We start from the raw sequence: 26976 nt of genomic DNA, 5'->3' as shown, positions 1-26976 counted from the left end.
GACTCTTGAGAGTCCCTTGGATTGCAAAGAGATCAAACCAGTCAATTCTAAAGGAAATCAATCCTGAATATTCATTGGAAGGACTGAATCTGATGCTGAAGCTCCAATACTTTGACCACCTGATCCTAAGAGCCAACTCATTGGAAGAGACCCTGATTCTGGGAAAGACTGAAGGCAGGAGGAGAAGAGGATGACAGAGGATGAGATGAATAGATGGCATCACCAACTCAATGGACGTGAGTTTGAGCAAGCTCTGGGAGATGGTGAAGGACGGGAAAGACTTGGCATGCTATATAGTTCATGGGGTCAAAATGAGTCCAACATGGCTGAGTGCCTGAACAACAATACAACAATTGTATGTTAGTATAATACTTAAATAAACTATTTTACAAAAAGTAGATAATAAAAGAAACATGTTCTAAAAATTTTTTTATAAAAAAAGAATTATAGTGTTTAGGGATAAAACTTGGGCAATACAACTCCAAAGAAAATGAAAGTGATTACCATAAAATTCATGAGAATGATCAATTTAGGGGAGAGGGAGTTGACTATGATCGAGTCGAGGGTATGAAGCTTCTAGGCTAGCTGATGAGGTTTTATTTTTTTTATCTGGATGGTAGTAATTAGAGTTTCCTCATAATAATTCATTATATAAATTTTTTACATAATTTTCTGCAGCTTACAATTTTATCATATTTTACAGTAGAAAAGAAAATGAATAAAAATAAATGAATGCTGTTCATGTTCATTGTATATTAGGGATTAAAGTTACTCTGCAAGTAGGGCAAACCCATTAATAATCTAACATATTTCTTTGTACATTCATAAACTTATTAAAATAACTTATAAAGCTATTTTAAAGTATATTCATATAATAAATTACTAATGAGAAACCTATACAAACTAGGAGAAAAGGAAAGATATAAACATCTGAATGCAGAGTTCCAAAGAATAGCAAGAAGAGATAAGAAAGCCTTCTTCAGCGATCAATGCAAAGAAATAGAGGAAAACAACAGAATGGGAAAGACTAGGGATCTCTTCAAGAAAATCAGAGATACCAAAGGAACATTTCATGCAAAGATGAGCTCGATAAAGGACAGAAATGGTATGGACCTAACAGAAGCAGAAGATATTAAGAAGAGGTGGCAAGAATACACAGAAGAACTGTACAAAAAAGATCTTCATGACCCAGATAATCACGATGGTGTGATCACTGACCTAGAGCCAGACATCCTGGAATGTGAAGTCAAGTGGGCCTTAGAAAGCATCACTACGAACAAAGCTAGTGGAGGTGATGGAATTCCAGTTGAGCTATTCCAAATCCTGAAAGCATTGGATTTCAGGTGCTGTGAAAGTGCTGCACTCAATATGCCAGCAAATTTGGAAAACTCAGCAGTGGCCACAGGACTGGAAAAGGTCAGTTTTCTTTCCAATTCCAAAGAAAGGCAATGCCAAAGAATGCTCAAACTACCGCACAATTGCACTTATCTCACACGCTAGTAAAGTAATGCTCAAAATTATCCAAGCCAGGCTTCAGCGATATGTGAACCGTGAACTTCCTGATGTTCAAGCTGGTTTTAGAAAAGGCAGAGGAACCAGAGATCAAATTGCCAACATCCGCTGGATCATGGAAAAAGCAAGAGAGTTCCAGAAAAACATCTATTTCTGCTTTATTGACTATGCCAAAGCCTTTGACTGTGTGGATCACAAGAAACTGTGGAAAATTCTGGAAGAGATGGGAATACCAGACCACCTGACCTGCCTCTTGAGAAACTTGTATGCAGGTCAGGAAGCAACAGTTAGAACTGGACATGGAACAACAGACTAGTTCCAAATAGGAAAAGGAGAATGTCAAGGCTGTATATTGTCACCCTGTTTATTTAACTTATATGCAGAGTACATCATGAGAAATGCTGGACTGGAAGAAACACAAGCTGGAATCAAGATTGCTGGGAGAAATATCAATAACCTCAGATATGCAGATGACACCACCCTTATGGCAGAAAGTGAAGAGAAACTCAAAAGCCTGTTGATGAAAGTGAAAGTGGGGAGTGAAAAAGTGGGCTTAAAGCTCAACATTCAGAAAATGAAGATCATGGCATCCGGTCCCACCACTTCATGGGAAATAGATGGGGAAACAGTGTCAGACTTTATTTTTCTGGGCTCCAAAATCACTACAGATGGTGACTGCAGCCATGAAATTAAAAGATGCTTACTCCTTAGAAGGAAAGTTATGACCAACCTAGATAGTATATTCAAAAGCAGAGACATTACTTTGCCAACAAAGGTTCGTCTAGTCAAGGCTATGGTTTTTCCATTGGTCATGTATGGATGTGAGAGTTGGACTGTGAAGAAGGCTGAGCACTGAAGAATTGATGCTTTTGAACTGTGGTGTTGGAGAAGAGTCTTGAGAGTCCCTTGGACTGCAAGGAGATCCAACCAGTCCATTCTGAAGGAGATCAGCCCTGGGATTTCTTTGGAAGGAATGATTCTAAAGCTGAAACTCCAATACTTTGGCCACCTCATGCGAAGAGTTGACTCATTGGAAAAGACTCTGATGCTGGGAGGGATTGAGGGCAGGAGGAGAAGGGGACGACAGAGGATGAGATGGATGGATGGCATCACTGACTCGATGGACGTGAGTCAGAGTGAACTCCGGGAGTTGGTGATGGACAGGGAGGCCTGGCGTGCTACGATTCATGGGGTCGCAAAGAGTCGGACATGACTGAGCGACTGATCTGATCTGATCTGATCGGATACAAACTAGAATATTAATCTTGCTTAATATGTTAACTTTTTGAATATTGTTACAAACCCAATCATATAAGATCAAGACAAATATTTATTTTGTTTTAGAATTTCCATTTCATTCTTTTTATTTTTAATTTTTTTCATTTAACTTTTTATTGTTATGATAGTTTAAAGTCCACAGCAGAGCAGCTCAGCCAAACATACACATGTATCTATTCTCCCCTCTCATCCAGGCTGCCATGTAATATTGAACAGAGTTCCCTGTGCTATTCAGTAGGCTCTTGTTGGTTATCCATTTATATATAGCAGTGTGTACATGTCCATCTCAGACTCCCTAACTCATTTTGTTGTTTTTAATGGTTTTTATCTCTCTGCTCAAATTTTTTTATCTTTTCAAGAACTAGAGTAGATTTTCCTTTATGTCTTCAAGCAGAATTATAACAGTGCTAATTTCAATATCTGGGTCATCTCAGAGTCAGTCCCTTTTAACAGTCTTTTCTCTTTAGAATAGGTCCTGCTTTTCTGTTTCTTCCTATGTTGAGTAATTTTTTAAAATATATTGTAAACTCCGTGAATGTTATGTTACAGAAATTTTAGATTCTGTTATATTTCTGCAAATACTGTTGATGTGGTGGTGGGGAAGAGATTGTGTGGCTTTAAATAGGCAATTAATTTGGTTGGCCTAAAACCATAAACTCTGTTTCTATGGCAACAGCTAAACTCTTGGTTCAGTTCTTTCATCTTTAATTAGGCTGCTTGGAATCTTCCCTAGGTCACCTCTGTAGTTTAGGGCTCAACCAGACATATAGACAGAGTATATAAGCAGTATTTGGGATTCCCTCTCTCTGGGTCACTCCCATTCAGGGTTCACTCTTTACCTCCCAGCAGCTGTGGTTGTCCTCAAACACTGTCCTGTAGTTCTTCAAGCCAGAATGACTGTGAATTTTCTATTAGAATTTTGGTTCTCCTGTATGGTGCAGTCTGGGGCCTTACTCAGGCTTAACATCATTTAAAAACAAAAAACAAAAACCTGACCCCATGGCTGTCATCTCATTGGAAGTATCAGCTTTCCTCCAGAATCGTCCTGCTTTTGGTCACTTGCACATAGGGGTTTTTCTTTTCTTTCCTCTTTTAATGTTGTCTAAATTTTAGACATTTTATTTAAATGCAGATCTGCCTGATAGGAGATTACTTGGCCAGTACAGAAATAGACTGAGTATTTATTTCTTTAAAGAAATGGTAATATAAAGATGCTAAGAAATTTTTAATGGATAAATAAAATAATGATATAGAAAAACACATATAGTTGGACTAACAGATTAAGGTATTTTTGGCAAACAGAAACCCTTTGAGTATGTATTCTAATTTTAAGGAAATCTGTGTATGTAACAACAAGTAGAATATAAAGATAAGAAAAGTAATAAAGGAAAAGTATATCTTAAAAAAAGGGAAAACATTTTCACTTTATTTTGAAATAAAATATTTGAACCTATTTTGTATTATTTTAGGAATAAATCTAATGAAGCTGATGAGTGTCAAAGAAAACTTAGAAAACTGAAGTTTGAATCCATTATTTCTGACTCACGGTACACATTGAAAATTTTTTATTTAATATTTTTAATAATTGAATTTGAAACCATATTTTAGATAATATTTAAAATGTACTTAACTTTTTTTATAGTATTGTTTGTGTAAATAATACCTAACCCTAATTTATAATGTATTGAAGCTGTTCAATGATTTTTGCCTCTGCCTAGATAGGAAAATTTTTAAATCACAGAACTATCTATTTATGTAGCATTCTTATTTTAAAAATTAAAGTTATACTCTTATTTTTAAATGAGATGTTTATATATTTTTGATAAACATAAAAATATAGTATTAAATGCATATTGGTTAAGGTTTTTTTCCTTATTCCATTTTAGGCACACCAGATTGCTTAAAGAAAAAGAAGACTCTTTAATGACTTGTCAACAAATATATAAAACTTTACAGGAAGAACTGACTGCAAAAGAAAGGCAAGAAGATGACTTAAAAAGAAGAATTAATCTTGCAGAAAATGAACTGGAAATAACCAAAACTCTTCTGAATCAGACAAAGGAAGAAGTTGTAACACTGAAAAGTGAAAGGTACAGTCAAGAATAATTTCTTCCAAATATATTTTATGTTTAAGTCAGTAATCCATATATATTTAAAGCATCAGGGTCCTATATATTTTGATAACAGTGAAATCTAAAATTAAAGATACATTTCACTTGAAAGGTCATCCTATCCTACCACCCCATTTTACAGGTGATTAAACTGAACCCCAAACTGGTTAAAGGACTGGCTTAACTTCACTGACTTAGTGCAAGTAGGATGGAACCCACGTGGCATTTGGTGTTAGATTTTTTGTTGAATTGAAAAGATCATGTGTGGTACTTACACTACTAAATTTCACTTATGCCAGTAATTTTTGAATTCTATCATCTTCCAACAGAAAAACATCTCTTTATCACTTTTTCCTTTATAAGCTCCTACTTCTCTTCTTTCTTTGTTATTTGTCAACACCTCGTATTGAAGACTCCCCAAAAGCACAGATACTTCTGGTATTGAGTTAATATCAAAGATACATAAGAAGCATATTCCTCCAACCATCCTAGATATTTTTGCTCAGTTACTTGGTCTTTACTTATCCGTACTTAATATCTCAACCGTGCTTTCTTTCAATTTTCATTTGCCTGATAATATCTTTTATTATTTGAATCCTTTTGTTTTAAATCCATATTGGTATATAGCATAATGTTAGGGGTTTTCCTTTTGTTTTGAATTCATATTGGTATATAGCATAATGCTAGGGGTTTTGTTGGCTTTTATTAAATCTAGGAGTCTTTAATGGGAGATATTATGCCAATTACATATTCCATAAGAATACAAGTTTCATGAGGATAAGAATTTTTGTCTTGTATTATTCTCTGTGTACAGAAGGCATAATTAGATATTTGTTTTTCATTTTTTCTGTCATTTTTCATTTTTTCATTTTATTTTATGAGTATTTGACTGCTTTCTATTTAGAAGATTTATAATCTTGTTTTGTTCTTTCTGAGGGCAGCTGTTTGCTCCCAGAGGTGGAGTTTGGGAGTGAGGCCTTGGAAGTGGATAGCAGGCACCTTAGAATTAGGTTGTCTCCAAACTTTCTCACCAACACTATGCCCTGGATTTTATCTGTGTCTACTCCAGGCTAGTCAGAGGTCTGTCTAGTTCACAGAGGAACAAGGTTTATCTCTTGTCTCCCCTGAGATAATATTAATTTACTTCTCTTTGGTTGAGTCAGATGAACAGTTGCAGAGCTTATTGCCACCCACCACTTATTCCTCCACCCTGCTACACCAGTAACATGCCTCTTGCTAAGGTGTTGCATCTTGTAGTTCTGTGAGTCTTCATCCCACCCCCACTTCTGCCATTTCACAATTTTGTCATTGTTAATCCCAGTTAATCCCATTAGAAGCAGCAATTTTATAAGCAGGAAATTTGCAAGAGCCAGACTTACTAATAGTAACAAGAAGTGATGGCAGCTGAAAGACTGACCATGCATAAGAAGAAAGAAAAACTAAGTGCAAACAAATATCTTTAAAAGCATTGCAGTTAGGCCCAATATGCAACAGAGACAAACACCCCTACACATACCAGTAATCTTGAGTGCCCCTTTGTTTATAGATCATGTATGTTGTGCGTGCCCAGTCACTTCAGTCATGTCCAACTCTTTGCGACCCTATGGACTGTGGCCCACCAGTCTCCTCTGTCCATGGGATTCTCCAGGCAAGAATACTGGAGTGGGTTGCCAGGCCCTCCTCCGGGGGATTTTCCCACCCCAGGGACTGAACACATGTCTCCTCCATTGCAGGCGGATTCTTTTCTGCTGAGCCACTGCGGAAGCCCGTGTTTATAGTATGGGTTAATAATTAATGGCCATAATGATGACTGCATCAGAAAGATTAAATCAGCTATATACTCTATGTATATGAAAGGTACAAAATACCCCACTTCCAGTGATGTCAGATTAATTAGATCTAGCTGTTTATCCAGATGAATTCTGTCTCCTTCATAGTGGTCATTGAGAAGATTCTGTCCTTGTTCAAACATTTCTGGAACTCTTTTCTGAGGATTGGCTTAAGTGTGCATGTTTTAGAATATCCTCAGTATGATGAATCTTTGACCTTTAGGAATGAATTTGATTTTTAAAACAATCTCAATAGGTCCAGTGAAAGCAAGTTCAAGGAGAATGATGGGAAATCAATCTGGGAAATATCATTGGGGATTAAAAATAAAGTAAAATGTTTTCTCTTTTTTTGTATGCTTAATAAACTATCTCTGGCAAAAATTTGAAGATGGCTGTTTCATGAATGTTTTCAGGATTAACAACATTATTAGAATAAATATAGAGCTTTCTTAGGGGATTGTTTGCTTTGAAATAGCATACCAAATTTGCTGTTTTCTTTCTTTTTTTTAAATTTAGTATGACTCTAACCTTATCTTCTATTATAAGTGTTAAAGATAATTTAAGTTTTCTGAGAATAGAGACATAACTGGACTATTTTCTCCTCTTCTTTTCCTCTCTTCCCCGCCCCTCTTTTTTCCCTCTTGCTGTTTTTCTTTCTTTATTCTCTATACTTTAGTCTATTAAAAAGCAGGCAAGATATTCCTTAGTTGTTTAGTGGCACAAAATGTACTGACATAATGTCTGTCACATAATAAAAATTAATATGTGCTTGCAGCCCAGTAAGTTATTGTATTATCATAGGATTACTCCTAGATAGAAGCACTGTCTTTTTTTTTCCTTGTCCAGGGTTTCCTTCACATTTTGTCTGCCTTGTCTTTTATTATATCCTCAGAATCTGGTACATGTATCCACTCAGTAAGTGTCTGTGGGGTGGATGAATAACTTGCTTTGGGTAATTCAGTTAACTAACAATTATTTGTTGAGCATTTATTATATGACAGGTACTCTGTACCCTGGGAATACAGTGGTGAATCTGAAACATTTCTTTCCTCTAAAGCTTACATTCTAATGAGAGAGACAAACAGTAACAAATAAATAAAGTAGAGAACTAACCAGAATAATTATACATTGTGATAACAGATATAAAGTAAAGGGGTGTTGTAGTAGAGACAGCAAGAAGGGATATCTGCTTTGGAAAGGGTGATTGTAAAAGTAACTTCCAAAATGATGCATAAAGGAAGACAAGTAGGGGTTCCCATGCCAAGGGCCAGGGAAAAGTTTTACAAGTGATAACTTGGTGAGTTCTCAGAAGTGGCAGTGTGACTCGAAGCCTAGCAGATATGAGGGACACGGGGGAGGGCCAGGTTGTGCAGGGCCTCACAAGCCTGTTATAGTACAGGTATTAGTTCCAGTGTGATGAAAAGAAACCACTGGAGGGATTTAAGCAGAGGAATAACACTGTGGAAGGATCACTCTGACTGCTGAGTGGAGAAGGGATTGGCAATGGGCAGTAGGAGCAAGTCAGGTCATTTACTGTTTTGATACTAATCAAAGGGTTTTGTACCAAGCAGATGAGAGCAAATAGCCAGGGGCTTACTCCATGTTGAGCCAGAGGAAGATGGGAGAGCCAGGGTAAAAAGACATCCTTAAGAACAAGTGACCTTTCAGAGGCTTTGACATTACTGTCTAAACCTGCCTCAAAATTTTGACTTCATAGGCAAGCTGTTATCCTGCCCCTTTCCTGTCTCTGTTTTGGTTCTTTGTCTTCCCCTCCTATGATCATGTGACAGCAGATATTCCTTAAGGTTCGTAGATGAACTTGGCTTTCCTCTCTCCACTTTCTTTCCCCAGTTAACTGTCTCTCAACTGAGCAAATTTGCTCTTGGAGCTCTGGTTTGAAGTACCAGTGGAATTTCTAAATAGAGGTATCCTTAAGCAATTGGAGATGTGAAAGTCCTTCCAGAAAAAGAAGCTGGGCTCAGGAAAAAAAAAAAAAAAAACTTAAAATAGGGATATTTGATGAGACCCATAGAGATTCTAATTGAGTAGGACTAGGCGGTGCCTGGGAATCTGCCACACAGCAAGGTCCCAAACCTCTGCCTTGGAAAGACAGCAACCAACAGGCTACAAGATGTGCTCTCCAGAGGCCAGAGCCCAGCTCGCTCAGGGTACCAGGGTGGGCTTTGCAAATTCAGGCACTCTTCCCACACTGCCCCTCCTCCTTCTCCCCTCCCCACAGCAGAGACATTTGCCATGGTTGCACTGGGACCATTATGGAAAGTGTGAGACTTATAAGCTATGTAGCTTCAGAAGAGGAGGAAAAAAGATATGAAAAGCCAGAACTGGCTCTAGAAAAAATTGGCAGAATTTCTGAATTTGGAGCAGGAAAGGAGTTAGTGACTAGGAAATAATTCATCCTTAATACAAATCTAATTAATTATGTATTGCTTTGTCCTCCACACTCAGCTGAGGAGGCTCCCTTAGGAGAAGAGGCTCCACTGGAAGGAAGAGAAGTAGGTCCTCAAGATCCTAGATGCTCGGGGTAGAGAAGGTCTGGCCAGCTTGGTCAGGCACACTGGGGCTAGAGAGAGGGATCTCCTTGGGGCATGGCACAGGAACAGTGCCAGAGAAAAGTGTGGCTGTTTTTAAAATTCTGTGTAAAGAGGCCTCAACTCTCCTGCTTCCAGGCTATAAGGTCTCTTAGGCCAAGGCCAGAACTCGACCTGGAAACATGAATTTGTGATACCACTTCAAAAGTATTACAGATTAAATAGGGTTTTATGGGCTGGCCTGTAGACCTAATTCCTTCTTTTTGGAAAATTACTGCTATAGTAAAATGTGTTGGGAATTTCCTGTAACCAACTTACAAATACATTTTAGAAGAACATATGTGTTTAAACTTGAAGGCTGCCCATGTATAACGCTGAGAAATTCATTTACGAGTAATGTGTGGCCTACAGTGGTACCACTGAGACACGCAGCTGTTTGTAACAGCTCACGCCATATACCTTCATCCCCAGGAGCTGTGTAGGCCCTATCTTGGTAAATTCCAAGAAAAAAATATAGAATTATTGTGATTTATTTGCCAATAACATGACAGGATTAGTGAAGAATGTTGTTGGAGGAAAAGCTTCATTGTGACCAAAGTTAGGTGCAATTTTTGTGAAATAAATAATATCTATCTGTATCTCAAGCTATCTAGCTCTTTACCTACCTTAACTGAAATTTACCTAATTGCTCCCTGTCCCCACAAAGCATATGTTTGAGGCTGTAGGGAAGGATTTTATTCCCCCTCTCACACACACATTAACTTCTTTCACAATTTCTTCATCCTCTTCTCTTTCTCTTTTATAATTGAGAGCTATAGACCCTCACCTCAGAAAAATAGACATAAAGCCTGGCAAATTATTTCAGGAAATTCATGGAGTTTCCTGTTCTCCTATATATGACATGACCCCTTGATTAACCATATCTGCTTCTCCAGGCTCTCTCTTCCCCATTCCTTCTTTTCTTTGTTCTCACCTCCCCTGTTTCTCCCTTCAAGCTCTCTCACCAGCCCCAGGTTTCACAGTTGTGGGGAGCCCTCTGAATGCTTCTGTGGACATGATTTTGTTTTCACACAGTCCCAAGCAAGATGCATCGTTGTGTGGTACTCATTAGAAGGAATCAGGAATCTGAAAACCAGCCTGAACTCTGCTCTCCTTACCACTTGCCACAGAGGAAAGAGCTTATTTTTCTTGTATAATTGTGCCATTCCCTCTTCACCAAGCCCTGTGTCCCTATGTCTGGTCTAACTCAGAAGGAGCTTTTCTTCTAATTCACCAACCCAGAGGGAAAGCCATTTTTAAATTTGCACAAAGACTATGGCCAGCAGAGTTGTGGCCCTCTCTTTTGAAGCAGGTATTATTTTCCACATTTTTCTCTTGAGGAAACTGAGGCTAAGCTAGGCTAAGTGTCTTGCTCAGGTTAACATAGTTAGCAAAGACAGAATTCAAGCTCTGTAGTATCTAGCTTTTAACCCGTGCTCCCCCCACTACAGTTTATACAGTTCTCTTAGCGTTTGTCCTGAAGGGATCCATTCTGTCAGCTTCTCTTTCTCAATCATGTTGTAACACTGAATCTTCAGGGAACTCCCAGCCCTGCAGAAAGCAGAAAATCCCAGAGTACCCCCTCTCCCCTTCCCCTTGCTTTCTTACCCCACCTCTCCACTCTTCCAGGATTCTTTCATTCATTTAATAAATATAACGTGGTGACTTTTGTCTTCTTTTCTGTAGTGCCTTGGCAAAATCAGAAGTAGAACTATATCTTCAAAACAAAAGTAGAATAAAAACATTTCACAACACATTCTATAAGAAGATAAACTTGGTGTTTAGTTACTTTTTTGAGGCTTATAATACTTTCATGAAGGCTAGAAGCAATAACAATATAAAAAAGGATGAGGAAGCAAGGTTTCAAGGGTTCTGTTACCTCATGGTAGTGTGACTTCAGTTCAGTTCACTTCAATCACTCAGTCATGTCCGACTCTTTGCGACCCCATGAATCGCAGCACGCCAGGCCTCCCTGTCCATCACCAACTCCCGGAGTTCACTCAGACTCACGTCCATCGAGTCAGTGATGCCATCCAGCCATCTCATCCTCTGTCATCCCCTTCTCCTCCTGCCCCCAATCCCTCCCAGCATCAGAGTCTTTTCCAGTGAGTCAGCTCTTCGCATGAGGTGGCCAAAGGACTGGAGTTTCAGCTTTAGCATCATTCCTTCCAAAGAACACCCAGGGCTGATCTCCTTCAGAATGGACTGGTTGGATCTCCTTGCAGTCCAAGGGACTCTCAAGAGTCTTCTCCAACACCACAGTTCAAAAGCATCAATTCTTCGGCGCTCAGCCTTCTTCACAGTCCAACTCTCACATCCATGACCACTGGAAAACCAGAGCCTTGACTAAACAGACCTTTGTTTGCAAAGTAATGTCTCTGCTTTTGAATATGCTATCTAGGTTAGTCATAACTTTCCTTCCAAGGAGTAAGCGCCTTTTAATTTCATGGCTGCAGTCACCATCTGCAGTGATTTTGGAGCCCAAAAAAATAAAGGCTGACACTGTTTCCCCATCTATTTGCCATGAAGTGATGGGACCAGATGCCATGATCTTAGTTTTCTGAATGTTGAGCTTTAAGCCAACTTTTTCACTCTCCACTTTCACTTTCATCAAGAGGCTTTTGAGTTCCTCTTCACTTTCTGCCATAAGGGTGGTGTCATCTGCATATCGAGGTTATTGATATTTCTCCTGGTAATCTTGATTCCAGCTTGTGCTTCTTCCAGTCCAGCGTTTCTCGTGATGTACTCAGCATAGAAGTTAAATAAGCAGGGTGACAATATACAGCCTTGACGTACTCCTTTTCCTATTTGGAACCAGTCTGTAGTTCCATGTCCAGTTCTAACTGTTGCTTCGTGACCTGCATACAGGTTTCTCAAGAGGCAGGTCAGGTGGTCTGGTATTCCCATCTCTCTCAGAATTTTCCACAGTTTATTGTGATCCACACAGTCAAAGGCTTTGGCATAGTCAATAAAGCAGAAATAGATGTTTTTCTGGAACTCTCTTGGTTTTTCCATGATCCAGCTGATGTTGGCCATTTGATCTCTGGTTCCTCTGCCTTTTCTAAATTGAATATTGAAAGAATGGACTTTTAAGTTAAGCAAACATAAATTTAAATCCCAACTTGACCAGTGTCAAGTTTGGACAACTAGCTTAACCATTTTAAGGGTCATTGTCATTTTCTGTAAAATGGGCATATTAATAACAGCTACCTTCTTGTAAAAATTAAAGCATCTAGTATCATGCCTAGTAGGTTGTAGGTGCCCAGTAAGTATTGATTCCTTCTCGTTCATCTTCCCTTAGGTTGTTAACCTCTTAAAGCATCATATTTTATTAAGTTTTATACCCTGCACTGGTGATTTAGATATTCATTAAATATCTGTTGAGTTCAGTATTATCTGCTTTACTCTTAAAGTTGAAAGATTAGTCCATGGAGTGGTTTATTTTGGATGCACTTCTGTTAGTTTAAAGTATTAAGAAATGAAGTGTTCTAGTAATATCATTCTAAAATAACAAATCTTATCTGATATTTTCCCCCAGACTTACCTTTTTCTCTGATTTCCTGTCTATCAATAGCTTTCAGAACAAGAGACTTGCCAAACTTCTTATGATATCACAGATACTACTTTTAACAGAGGCAGGGTTTGTGCAAAATCAAAATTATCTCTTTGATTGACAATGTGAAGACATCGCTAAAAGAACAACTTGTGAAACAGAATTTAAAGCTGTCATTTGGCATTATAGTTTGACATTTGTTTGCAGTTATGTTTTTAACTACAATTAAGGGAATCTAGCTTTTTGCATATATGTATGAAATTAGATTCTCATTTTCTTTTTAGTCTGAGAATTTAAAAGTTAAAAGTTTTTTTAAAATAAATACTCAATTGTGAGTAGATCCTAATTTTCCTATTAGGCGAACCCCAAATGTTGTTTTTGAAATATATTGATAATACAGGGAAGAGAGCCCTAAGCTGGTATAAGCTTGAACCATCTCTGCCTCTTGTGAATCATGTCACTTTAGATAGTCATTTACTACTCAGGATCTTCTAAAAATTAGGGAATTGCATTAATGTATCAGCAAATGGCAAGAAAGAATGACTATATCCCTAGAGCCTGAAACAGTGCCTGATAGTTAGTGAGTACTCAATAAATATTTGCTGGTTGGATGTATGGATGAATGGGAATGAATTTAGTCCTAGCCAAACCACTGATCACAGAATTTAAAACTTGAAGCTCTCATTGTCTGCTAGCAAGTCAGCTTCTGACTTGCCAAGTATCAATTCAGACTCCTGGATTCTAGGGATGGTCTTTTTTATTAGATTCTTAGTAAAATCCAAATATAGGACCTGCATCTGTGTTGTTTCTTATTATTCTAAAGCATCAATATCTCTAGAACTGGTTCTAAAGAGGAAATTGGATATGTGTATGATATTCAAAAATAGTTACACATTTTCAGCTTTTTAATATATGAATATACATCTAACAATATTTTATTTCTTGAAATCCTCTAGGTTTCTCCTAGAAAGTCTCACTATAATAAAAGTCAAAACTTCATAGTTTCTTTCAAGACAAGAGTGGTTTTTCTTTTTCAGTGTCTTAAGATGGTTTTATATTCCTGAATAATGTGCAAGCTCTTTCTTGAGTGTACTATATAAGTGTGTTTTTATTTTTAGTATCAAGATTATCTTTTTCATGCATATAATCATCTCTGTATACATTACTCAGTGCCCAGCCCATGGTAATCAAGGACAGCGTGTTTGCAACATCATGTATAATCATTCTTTCTGTCTTGTCTCATTAGAGAATTGCACTGAAGAGTCAAGAACAGAGACTCAGCAGGAATCAAAGAGATATGAAAGTCCTAATTTCTGTAGCTATAATATCAAGCAAAATTATCATTCCACACAAGTTCATAAATTTTCTAACAGTTCTCAGAACATCTTATATTTTGTGGAAATGTCATAAAAAAATCACACCTCTGTCAATTTCATGAATGACTATCACTTCATTAACATTGTTTGAACCTTTGCTTACTATATTTTAACTTCCATAGTCTACTAGCCTTTCACAGTTTTTATTCTAAACAGATAGATACACATATAACCCATTGTACTGGGTCCATTGGAGGAATGTATGTGAAATGGATTCTACTTTTGTTGATATGAAAATTATAACTGTCTCCAAGAGACTAAAATTCAAGCACCTCAAATATTCAATACCATCCATTTTATAGTAAAGGTAATTTCTAATGTACTCATAGGTACCCATCTGAAAATGTTCACTGGAATTTTCTAATCAATAAAACCTCTTTTCCAATAGGAAACCTGGCTTAAGTGAAAAATTGTTTTGCTCAATATTAATCTTCAGAATAGAGCTTCAGTATAATTTACATTTTAACATTTATCTTTTAATCTTTAATAAAGAATCTGAATTAGAAAAAAAAGAAAGAAAATGAATCAAATTGCCAGGATTCTGTTGCCTCTCCACTTCTAACAAGCACATAGCCAGTCATATCCATCCTATAGTACTGGTATTTTGAAAGCCAAGTAAAGTATTACTTTATTTCCATTGACTGCTGCTCCTTATTTTGTCAAGTTTACTATTATAAGATTCTAATCTTATACCTGAAAGTTGTATAATAACACTTGAAAATAAACCAGCATAGTTTTCTATTGCTGCTGTAGCAATTACCACAAACTTCAAACAACACAAATGTATACAGTTCTGGGGGTCAGAAGTCCAAATGAATGTTAAGGGGCTAAAATCAAGATGTCAGCAGGGCTGGCTCTTTCTGGAGGCTCAAGGGGAGAACCCATTTCTTTTTTCTTCCAGCTTTTAGAAGCTGCTGGCATTCCTTGGATCCTGCTCTCATGAATCTAATCTGTGTTTCCGAAATGGCACCCTACTCCAGTACTCTTGCTTGGAAAATCCCATGGACGGAGGAGCCTGTTAGGCTGCAATCCATGGGGTCGCTAAGAGTCGGACACGACTGAGCAACTTCAGTTTCACTTTTCACTTTTCACTGTCATGCATTGGAGAAGGAAATGGCAGCCCACTCCAGTGTTCTTGCCTGGAGAATCCCAGGGACGGGGGAGCCTGGTGGGCTGCCGTCTATGGGGTCGCACAGAATCGGACACGACTGAAGTGACTTAGCATAGCATAGTGTCATATCACCACCTTCCCTTACCCTCCGCATTAACCTTCTTGCCTCTTTCTCATAAAGACCTTGATAATTATACTTAGGGGCCACCCAAATAAACTAGGATAATTTCCTCATCTGATGATCCTTAATATAATCACATCTGCAAAGTACCTTATGCCATATTTACAGACTCTGTGGATTAGAATATGAATATCTTTGAAGGCAATTATTTAACCCACCACAACTGTGACAAGTTAAAGATAGCTATTATCAACCCTAGAGCAACCATTAAATAAAGCTAAACAGAGAGTTATAACTAATATGGCAACAAAGCAGATGCAAGTGAATCATAAGCCATATGTTGTTGTTGTTGTTGAGTCTCTAAAACTCTTTGCAACCCATGGACTGCAGCACACCAGGCTTCCTTGTCTTTCACTGTCTCCCAGAGTTTGCTCAGATTCATGTCCATTGAGTCAGTGATGCTATCCAAAGAAGGCAAAGCAAACAACAGATGGGACAAATAGGCAAGATAATGGATTTAAGTCTACTCTGTCACAATTCAATTAAATGTAAATTGTCTAAGCTTTAAAAGACAGAGATTTTCAAATTGTATAAGAAAGTAAGATTCAGCCATATAATGCCTACAGGAAATATATTTTAAAAGTAAAGACACAAAAAGCAAAAAATAAAAGAATAGGGACTTCCCTAGTGGTCCAGTGGTTAAGAATCCTCCTTGCAACATGAGGGATGTGGGTTCAATCCCTTGTCAGGGAACTAAGACCATATGCCATGGAGCAACTACGCCCATGCACCCCAACTGCTGAGCCCATGCACCACAACTGGAGAGTCTGGGCACTGCAACAAAAGATTCCCCATGATGCAACTAAGACCTGACACAGCCAAATAAACCAATAATAAATTATATAAGATAAAAGAATGGAAAAAGATATACCATGCTGACACTAATCAAGAGAAGCTAGAATGTGTTTATTAATATTAAGCAAGGTAGATTTTAGAACAGAGACTATTACCAGGAATAAATAAATTCATTTCATAATGATAAATGAACCAATTGATCAGAAGGACATGATAGTCCTAAATGTTTGTGCATCTAATATGAGAACTTCAAAGTACATTAAGTAAATACTTATAGAACTACAAGGAGAAGTAGACAAATTCAGTTATTTTTGAAAGGCCAATAGCTCTCAATAATAGATAAAACATACACAGCACAATTAGTCAGGCTATCGAAAACAAACTTTACAGTCAATCAAATTCACCTATTTTGTCCAACAAAAGCAGAGAACACCTTTTTCTCCAAGAGCATACAAAATATTCACCAAGACAGACCATATAATTTAAAGCAGAACCAAAGAAATTTTAAAAGACTCAAACCATACAAAGTGCATTCCCTGGTATCAATTTAAATAACTTAGAAATAAATTATAGAAAAGTATCTGGAAAATCCACCAAATATTTATGAATTATAAAACAATTCTAAATAAGATATGGGTCAAGGAAAATATCAAAAGGGAAATTATGAAGATTTTTTAACTAAATGGAAAAGAAAACATCAACATGTATGGAACATCAATAAAGCAAACATCAGAGGGCAAATTTATGGCAATAGGCAATATATGTCTATGTGAAAAAAGAAAAAAAGTCAGCTTCCACATTAAGAAGTTAGAAAAAGAAGAGCAAACAGAACCCAAGATAAACATAAGAAAGTAAATAATAAAGATCAGAGCAGAAGTCAGTGACATAGGAAACAAAAACAATATAAGGATATCGATTTAAAAATCAGTTTCTTTAAGGAGGTCAATAACATTAATAAACCTCATGTCAGACTCACCAGGATAAAAGAGAGAAGACAAAAATTTACCAATATCAGAAATGAGAGCAGTGACGTTATGTTCTTCAGATCTGAATACATTAATAGAGGAATATATTTTAAACAACCTTACGCCATTATTTTTTTCATTCAAAAACATTGCTAAAAATTTTTACCCATCACCTGAGCCTTCAGTGAGTCTTGGTAATAGCATCAAAAATCACTGATCATGGATCATCATAAATATAATAAACATGAAAATTTTGAAATATTGGCAAGAATTACCAAAATGTGACACAAAGTGAGCAAATGCTGTTGGAAAAATGGCACCACAAAGCCATTTGCTTGACTATGCCATTAACTTTGACTGCTCTGAAAAAATGGACACATTTTTTTGAAATACAAACTTCCAAAACTCACTAAAATGAAATAGATAACCTGAATTTATAGTTTAAATTTTTCCCACAAAGCAAAGTTTAGGCCCAGAAGTTTTTTCAAGCATTTAAGGAAGAAACAGTACTAATTCTACTTAAACTCTTCCACAAAATTAAAGAAGAAGGAATAGATAACTTATTTCATGAGGCCACTATTACCTTGATACCAAAATCTGACAAAAATATTACAAGCAAATTAACAGACTAACATCTGCCATGAGCATAGATGCAAAAATTCTAAACAAAAATTTAGCAAATTGAATCTAGCAACATGAAAAGTGAAAGAAATCATGAATGTGTGGGGTTTATCTCAAGGATTCAAGATCAGTTTAACCTTCAAAAATCAATTATTGTTATTCAAAAATTTCAAAAGAAAAACTATGATTATGTCAATAGAAACAAAACAAGTTGGCAAAATGCAATGTTTGTTCCTAAATTTTTTAAAAAACCTCAGAAGAGTAGAAATAGAGGAGAACTTCTTCAGATTGATACAAGGCATCTACAAAAACCTACAGATAACATCATACTTAACAATGATAGACTGTATACTCTCCTCCTAAGATTAAGATCAAGAAAAAAACATCCAATGTCATCAGTTCTGTTCATTGTGCTGAAAGTTCTAGTCAGTACAGCCAGGCAAGAGAAAGTAATATCAGACTGGAAAGGAAGAAATAAAATTTTGTATTCACAGATGATATGCCCACTAACATGAAAACTATAGAATCTACAAAAGAAGTTACTAATAGATGAACTATTATCTATAGATCTATATATAGAAGAACTAATAGATGAGTCTGATAAAAAGTTGCAAGGAAAAAAGTCAACATCCAAAACCCAAATTAATTTCTATATATTTTCACAGAACAATTGAAATTAAAAAGCTGTATGTATAAAAAATATTTCAAAACACATGAAATAGTGATGAATTTGACAAATAATGTGCCAGACCTGTATATTAAAAACTACAAAACATTGCTGAGATAAATTAAGAGGATCTAAATAAATGCAGAGAACAGAAGTCTCAATGTTGTTCGCATTTATGGATTTATAGATTCAATGCAATCACAATCAAACTTACAGCAAACTTCATGTAGAAATTAACAAGCTAATTCTGAAATTCATATAGAAATGCAAAGGACTTAGAAAAACAAAAACAACATTGAAAAAACTTGGAGCCAAAAGATTAAAGTTACTACTGACTTCAAGATTTATTATAAAGCTATAAATAATCAAGGCAATGTGGAATTAGTCTCAAGATAGACAAATATTAATAGGTCAATGGAGCAGAATTAAGAATACAGAAATAGGCACACATGTATAGTTAACTGATTTTCTACATGAGTTCCAAAGCAGGCCATTAGAGAACATACAGTTTTTGTGACCATTGGTGGAACAAATGTATACCCATATGCAAAAAAAAAAAAAAAAAGAACTTTGATTCATAGTGTGAAATATATATAGAGAGATTAATTCAAAATAGATCATAGATCTAAATACAGAACATAAAATTAAAAAACTTCTAGGAGAAAACAGGAGACATATCTTTGTGACCTTAAATTAGGCAAAGATTTCTTAATATTCAAACCCAAAAGCAAAAAAACAAACAAACCAAAAGCACAATCCATAAAGAAAAAAAACTTGATAAGTTGGACTTCATCAAAGTTAAAACTTCTGTTCTTTAAAAGGCATTGTTTAGAGAATGTAGACAAGCCATCATCATAGATTTGTACAATACATTGATATATGTCATAAAGGACTTGTTTTCAGAATATGTAGACTTATTTTCAGAGTATGTATGAACTTTAGAAACTCAGGTGACCATAAACAACCAATAAAAAAGGAGAAGAAGATTTGAACAGATACTTCACCAAAATATACAGATGGCCCATAAAAGCATTAAAAAAGATACTCTACATCATTAGGCATTAGGGAAATACAGAATAAAACCATAATGAGATACAACCACACACTTCTGTTTTTAAATATTTTTTATTTTTCTTTTTTGCCCACACCTCTTGGCATGTGGGATCTTAGCTCCCAGACCAGGGATTGAACCCATGCCTCCTGCTGTGGAAACATGGTGGCTTAACCCTGGACCTGTAGGGAAGTCCCATGACCACACACTTTTAGAACAGCTAAAATTAAAAAGCCTGAACATTATCAATTGTTGGTAAAATGTGGAAAGACTATACCTCTCATATTCTGCTGGCTGGAATGTAAAACAGTACAACGCTTTGGAAAACAGTATGAAAGTTTCTTAAAAAGTTTAATATACACTTACTTACCTTGCTACTTAGCCATTTCACACCTAGGTATTTACCCAAGAGAAATAAAGGGAAATATCCATACAAATACTTGTACACAGATATTAATAGCTATGTTTCTAAGAGCCAAAACCTGTGAAACAACCTAAATGTCCATCAACAGATGAATGGATAAACAAATTGTGGTATATCCATTTGATGAAACATTACTCAGCAAAAAAAGATAATGAACTATTACTTCATGGTACAACATGGACAGATTGAAAAGGAATTATGCCAGGTAAAAGATACCAAACAAAAAAGAATATACTGTATGATATATGGAGAATTTTTATAAAATTCTGAAAATACAAACTTATGTATAGACAGAAAGCTAACTCTTGATTTCTGAGGGCAAGAAGGCAGGAGTGAAGGATTTTAAAAGGGCATGGTGAAACTTTGGGGGATAATAGAAATGTCATTATTTTAATTTTACACACATTATTTTGGTTTTGCGCACATATGTTTATATATACCTTTAAAACTCATCCCTCTAGTATATGCTTTTAAAATGTATTTTATTGTTTTCAACTATATCAAAACAAATCTTTTTTTTTTTTTTTTAATTCTCTCAAAACCATTTCTCCTCCAAATCTATGGGTAGGAAATAAGTGGGAAAAAAGCTATCTCTCAATGGGGCAAAATCTCTAATGCCCCCTTCTGATGTGGTAAGACTGTATAATGAAAAAAAAAAACAAAAGTACATCTCAGATAGGAAAGCCAGGAGCTGTGGTGAAAAATGGACTGAGAAATTACTCCCCAGTGAAAGAACCACAGTCTAAGCAAGGATTTTTCTTCACCTTCAGGGTAGAAATCCTCAGGTTGCTTCCAAGAGGATTTCAGAGTTGTGATGGACTCCACAGGGTGCCTGTTGGTTTACTGTGCACCTCCTAATGAGAGGACTATACTGTCCACATCTGATTCACATCAAACATGTCCATTTGATTTGTTCTTGCCATTGAAATATGAGAGAAGTGGCATGCACTGATTTCTGAGCAGAAGCTTTAACAGATCCTATGTTTGGGCAATTTTTCTTTTCTGTCTGCCACAAAAACAGCATTCCCAGGTAGGAGTTGCTCCTTGGGCTACATCCTAGAACAGAACATGAGGAGTAGAGCAGCAGATGACATATAAGCAAAAAAATAAACTTTGACATTGTAAGCCTCTAAGATTACAGACATGTTGAGTTTTGGATGATTCTGAAATTAAAAGTGCAATCAGGTGGAGAGTTGGAAACATGAGTCAGATGCTAACAGAACAGATGTGCGGTGGAGATAAAATCTGGGAGTTGTCAGCAACTATATTGCATTTTAACCATAGGCGTGGATAAGATCAGTTAGAGAAAGGGGAGAGAGCGAGAAAAAGAGGCCCCAGAATGAAGTGCTGAGGAACATGAACATGTAATTGACAGGCAGATAAAGATGAGTCTGCAAAGGAGACAGGAATGGCCAAATATTTGGAAGAAAGCCACAAACGAGGTTTTAGTGTAATCCTACTTTTGCTGTCCTCATTCTTTTGTTCCTTCTGCTTCACTTCCTCTTCTCTAGCCTAGAGACTGCTGAGCAAGCATCAGAACCTGCTAGATCTGCCTCACATTTTAAAAGATAAATCTTCCTTTTATATTGCTGGATTTTGAGCACCATCTGGACAGGGACCCTGTCCTCATGCACCTCTTTCTCTCCAGGGCTTGATGACACTGTCCTGTCCATAGTGTGCCTAGTGGGCAGGAAAGCCCACCCTGCTGCTTGCCAATTTCTTCTCCTAGGTCTTTCACTTTAATATTATTTTCTCCAAATACCCATACTACTCTTGCTCAGGCTTTATCACTATTTTTATAAATATTGAGTAGATACATAAAAGATTTAGATGGGTTTAAGGTGTGATGCTGGATCATTGAAAAAGCAAGAGAGTTCCAGAAAAACATCTATTTCTGCTTTATTGACTATGCCAAAGCCATTGACTGTGTGGATCACAATAAACTGTGGAAAATTCTGAGAGAGATGGGAATACCAGACCACCTGACCTGCCTCTTAAGAAACCTGTATGCAGGTCACGAAGCAACAGTTAGAACTGGACATGGAACTACAGACTGGTTCCAAATAGGAAAAGGAGTATGTCAAGGCTGTATGTTGTCACCCTGCTTATTTAACTTCTATGCTGAGTACATCATGAGAAACGCTGGACTGGAAGAAGTACAAGCTGGAATCAAGATTGCCAGGAGAAATATCAATAACCTCAGATATGCAGATGACACCACCCTTATGGCAGAAAGGGAAGAGGAACTCAAAAGCCTCTTGATGAAAGTGAAAGTGGAGAGTGAAAAAGTTGGCTTAAAGCTCAACATTCAGAAAACTAAGATCATGGCATCTGGTCCCATCACTTCATGGGAAATAGATGGGGAAACAGTGTCAGACTTTATTTTTTTGGGCTCCAAAATCACTGCAGATGGTGATTGCAGCCATGAAATTAAAAGATGCTTACTCCTTGGAAGGAAAGTTATGAACAACCTAGATAGCATATTAAAAAGCAGAGATATTACTTTGCAAACAAAGGTCCATCTAGTCAAGGCTCTGGTTTTTCCAGTGGTCATGTATGGATGTGAGAGTTGGACTGTGAAGAAGGCTGAGTGCCGAAGAATTGATGCTTTTGAACTGTGGTGTTGGAGAAGACTCTTGAAAGTCTCTTGGACTGCAAGGAGATTCAATCAGTCCATCCTAAAGGAGATCAGTCCTAGGTGTTCATTGGAAGGACTGATGCTAAAGCTGAAACGCCAGTATTTTGGCCACCTCATGTGAAGAGTTGACTCATTGGGAAAGACCCTGATGCTGGGAGGGATTGGGGGCAGGAGGAGAAGGGGACAACAGAGGATGAGATGGCTGGATGGCATCACCGACTCGATGCACATTAGTTTGGGTGAACTCCAGGAGTTGGTGATGGACAGGGAGGCCTGGTGTGCTGCGATTCATGGGGTCGCAAAGAGCCAGACACGACTGAGCGACTAAACTAAACTGAACTGAAAGTGTGAAGAACTACAATACAGTGACCACTCAGTTTAGGAAAAATAAGCTTACCATTAGTATTGAAGTCCCTTGGTGCTTCACCCTAATTCCACCACATGGCATCCTTGAAGAGAAGGGTAATTCCTCACACTGATTAAAGGCATCCACAAAATACTACAGAAAACACCTGTTGTTCCTTTGCTTCACTCTGTAATTTTACTGAGGCTTCCCTAGGTAGCAGTAGTGATAAAGAATCAGCCTGCCAGTTGGGGATGCAGGAGACATGGGTTCAATCCCTGGGTCTTGGAAGATCCCCTGGAGAACAAAATGGCAACCCACTCCAGTATTCTTGCCTAGAAAACTCCATGAACAAGAGCCCTGGTGTGCTATAATCCATGGAGTTGCAAAGTTGGACACAACTGAGCATGCGTGCACATAATTTAACTGAGTATGTTTGTATTCCAAAAAAAAAGATTTTGCATATATTTTGTCTTCATGGAAATAAAATTATGCTATATGCATTACTCAGTGATTTACTCTTTGTGCTCAAGATTATGTCCCTGGGATTTTTGTCCATGATGTTACATGTAGCTGAAAATCATTCATTTCTTCATCTGCATTATGTTCTAAAGTATACCACAATTTACTTTTCTGCTTTAGCTATATTTCATAACTTTTGATATGTAGAAATTTCACTATTATTCAATTCTAAGTATTTTAAATGTAAATTATGATTTTTCATTTGATCCAAGAGTTAATCAGAAACACATATTTTTTTAAATTTCCAAATACATGGAGATATTTATCTTTTCTTACTGATATTTCTTTGTATTCAGAGAATATAGATTATCACAGTGCTGTTCAGTAGAGGTACAATGTGAGCCATATATGTAATTTTTACAAATTTAATTGCCACATTAAAAGAGCAAAAATAAACAGGTAAAATTTATCTTAATATATTTTAGTTAACCCAGTATATCCAAACTATTATTTAAATATCTAATCATTTATTAAAATGATCAGACATTTCAGATATTTTTCATTTTTCAAATTTGCTGTGTATTTTACATTTGTAGCACATTCTAATTTGGACAAGTATTACTTTAATTGCTTAGAAGCTACATATGACTAGTGGCTACCATTTTGGACTATACAGGTTTATAGTATTTAACAGTTATTTAAAATTTGTTGAAATTTATGTTCTGGCCTAGTATGTGGTCAATTCCATGTAAACTGAAAAATATTTATATATTTTCCCACTAATTGGGTATCTTAAATCAATATCCCTGAAATTAATCTTATTTGCATTAGTTCAGTTCAGTTCAGTTGCTCAGTCATGTCCGACTCTTTGAGAGCCCATGAATCGCAGCACATCAGGCCTCCCTGTCCATCATCAACTCCCAAAGTTCACTCAGACTCATGTCCATCGAGTCAGTGATGCCATCCAGCCATCTCATCCTTTGTCGTCCCCTTATCCTCCTGCCCCCTATCCCTCCCAGCATCAGAGTCTTTTCCAATGAGTCAACTCTTCAGATGAGGTGGCCAAAGGACTGGAGTTTCCGCTTCAGCCTCATTCCTTCCAAAGAAATCCCAGGGCTGATCTCCTTCGGAATGGACTGGTTGGATCTCCTTGCAGTCCAGGGGACTCTCAGGAGTCTTCTCCAACACCACAGTTCAAAAGCATCAACTCTTCAGCGCTCAGCCTTCTTCACAGTCCAACTCTCACATCCATACATGACCACTGGAAAAACCAGAGCCTTGACTAGACGGACCTTTGTTGGCAAAATAATGTCGCTGCTTTTCAATGTGCTATCTAGGTTGGTCATAACTTTTCTTCCAAGGAGTAAGTGTCTTTTAATTTCATGGCTGCAGTCACCGTCTGCAGTGATTTTGGAGCCCCCCCAAAATAAAGTCTGACACCGTTTCCACTGTTTCCCCATCTATTCCCCATGAAGTGATAGGACCAGATGCCATGATCTTCGTTTTCTGAATGTTGAGCTTTAAGCCAGCTTTTTCACTCTCCACTTTCACTTTCATCAAGAGGCTTTTTAGTTCCTCATCACTTTCTGCTATAAGGGTGGTGTCATCTGAATATTTGAGGTTATTGATATTTCTCCTGGCAATCATGATTCCAGCTTGTGCATCTTCCAGCTCAGCGTTTCTCATGATATATTCTGCATAGAAGTTAAATAAGCAGGGTGACAATATACAGCCTTGACGTACTCCTTTTCCTATTTGGAACCAGTCTGTTGTTCCATGTCCAGTTCTAACTGTTGCTTCATGACCTGCATACAGGTTTCTCAAGAGGCAGGTCAGGTGGTCTGGTATTCCCATCTCTTTCAGAATTTTCCACAGTTTATTGTGATCCACACAGTCAATGGCTTTGGCATAGTCAATAAAGCAGAAATAGATGTTTTTCTGAAACTCTCTTGCTTTTTTGATGATCCAGTGGATGTTGGCAATTTGATCTCTGGTTCCTTTGCCTTTTGTAAAACCAGCTTGAACATCTGGAAGTTCACGGTTCGTGTATTGCTGAAGCTTGGCTTGGAGAATTTTGAGCATTACTTTACTAGCATGTGAGATGAATCAAATTGTGTGGTAGTTTGAGCATTCTTTGGCATTGCCTTTCTTTGGGATTGGAATGAAAACTGACCTTTTCCAGTCCTGTGGCCACTGCTGAGTTTTCCAAATTTGCTGGCATATTGAGTGCAGCACTTTCACAGCATCATCTTTCAGGATCTGAAATAGCTCAACTGGAATTCCATCACCTCCACTAGCTTTATTCATAGTGATGCTTTATAAGCCCACTTGACTTCACATTCCAGGATGTCTGGCTCTAGGTGAGTGACCACACCATAATCACAGAAAACTAGTCAATCTAATCACACTAGGACCACAGCCTTGTCTAACTCAATGAAATTAAGCCATGCCTGTGGGGCCACCCAAGACAGGCAGGTCATGGTGGAGAGGTCTGACAGAATGTGGTCCACTGGAGAAGAGAATGCAAACCACTTCAGTATTCTTGCTTTGAGAACCCCATGAACAGTATGAAAAGGCAAAATGATAGGATATTGAAAGAGGAACTCCCCAGGTCAGTAGGTGCCCAGTATGCTACTGGAGATCAGTGGAGAAATAACTCCAGAAAGAATGAAGGGATGGAGCCAAAGCAAAAAGAATACCCAGTTGTGGATGTGACTGGTGATAGAAGCAAGGTCTGTTGCTGTAAAGAGCAATATTGCGTAGGAGCCTGGAGTGTCAGGTCCATGAATCAAGGCAAATTGGAAGTGGTCAAACGAGATGACAAGAGTGAACATCGACATTCTAGGAATCAGCGAACTAAAATGGACTGGTGGACAGGAATGCCTTAGAAGAAATGAAGTAGCCATCATGGTCAACAAAAGAGTCTGAAATGCAGTACTTGGATGCAATCTCAAAAACAACAGAATGATCTCTATTCATTTCCAAGGCAAACCATTCAATATTTGCATTAAGTCCTCTATAATTTTTACTGAATTATTTGTCTGGTTGACCATAGGTTGCTACAATAGATATTACAGGAGGACCATTCACATAACAGCCTAGAGTTGTGCAGTGTACACTTCCATGCCTTATACAGTGGTCCCAGATTGACTTACTATAACTAAGGAAGCTATGTTTAATTCTACAGCTATGGTGTGGGTTTGACAGTGTTTCCTTTAAGTTCCAAAAAGTTTTGCTTTATATATTTTGAGGGTATTTTAATAGGTGCTATAAGTTTAGAATATTCATAATGAATTATCCTGTTAGTATTATCAGCCCAGAGTAATGAACTTTTATCTTAAAGTCTATTTTGTCTGATGTTAATATAGTTGCATACTTCTTTTTCTTTAATATTTCCCTGTTAGAAATCTTTTCATGTCCTTATGTTTTAGGAATGTCTTTTACAAAGAGTCTATTGCTAGAGTTTGTATT

The 26976-nt window shown here is 37.2% G+C and overlaps 1 protein-coding gene across 1 annotated transcript in view; it reads left to right on the top strand.

The window, feature by feature from the left end:
* Positions 1-26976, top strand: part of LEKR1 (leucine, glutamate and lysine rich 1) — a 211266-nt gene that overhangs the window by 136259 nt on the left and 48031 nt on the right. Inside the window, exons 8-9 of the mRNA XM_055569250.1 lie at positions 4260-4337; positions 4677-4880. Coding sequence (XP_055425225.1) covers positions 4260-4337; positions 4677-4880 — 282 coding nt within the window. The remainder of the gene's footprint in view (positions 1-4259; positions 4338-4676; positions 4881-26976) is intronic.

Source organism: Bubalus kerabau, chromosome 2 (assembly GCF_029407905.1).
Source record: "Bubalus kerabau isolate K-KA32 ecotype Philippines breed swamp buffalo chromosome 2, PCC_UOA_SB_1v2, whole genome shotgun sequence".
Taxonomy (NCBI): domain Eukaryota; kingdom Metazoa; phylum Chordata; class Mammalia; order Artiodactyla; family Bovidae; genus Bubalus; species Bubalus kerabau.
The sequence above is the reverse complement of the archived record's forward strand: the minus strand, read 5'-3'. Positions and strand labels throughout refer to the sequence as shown.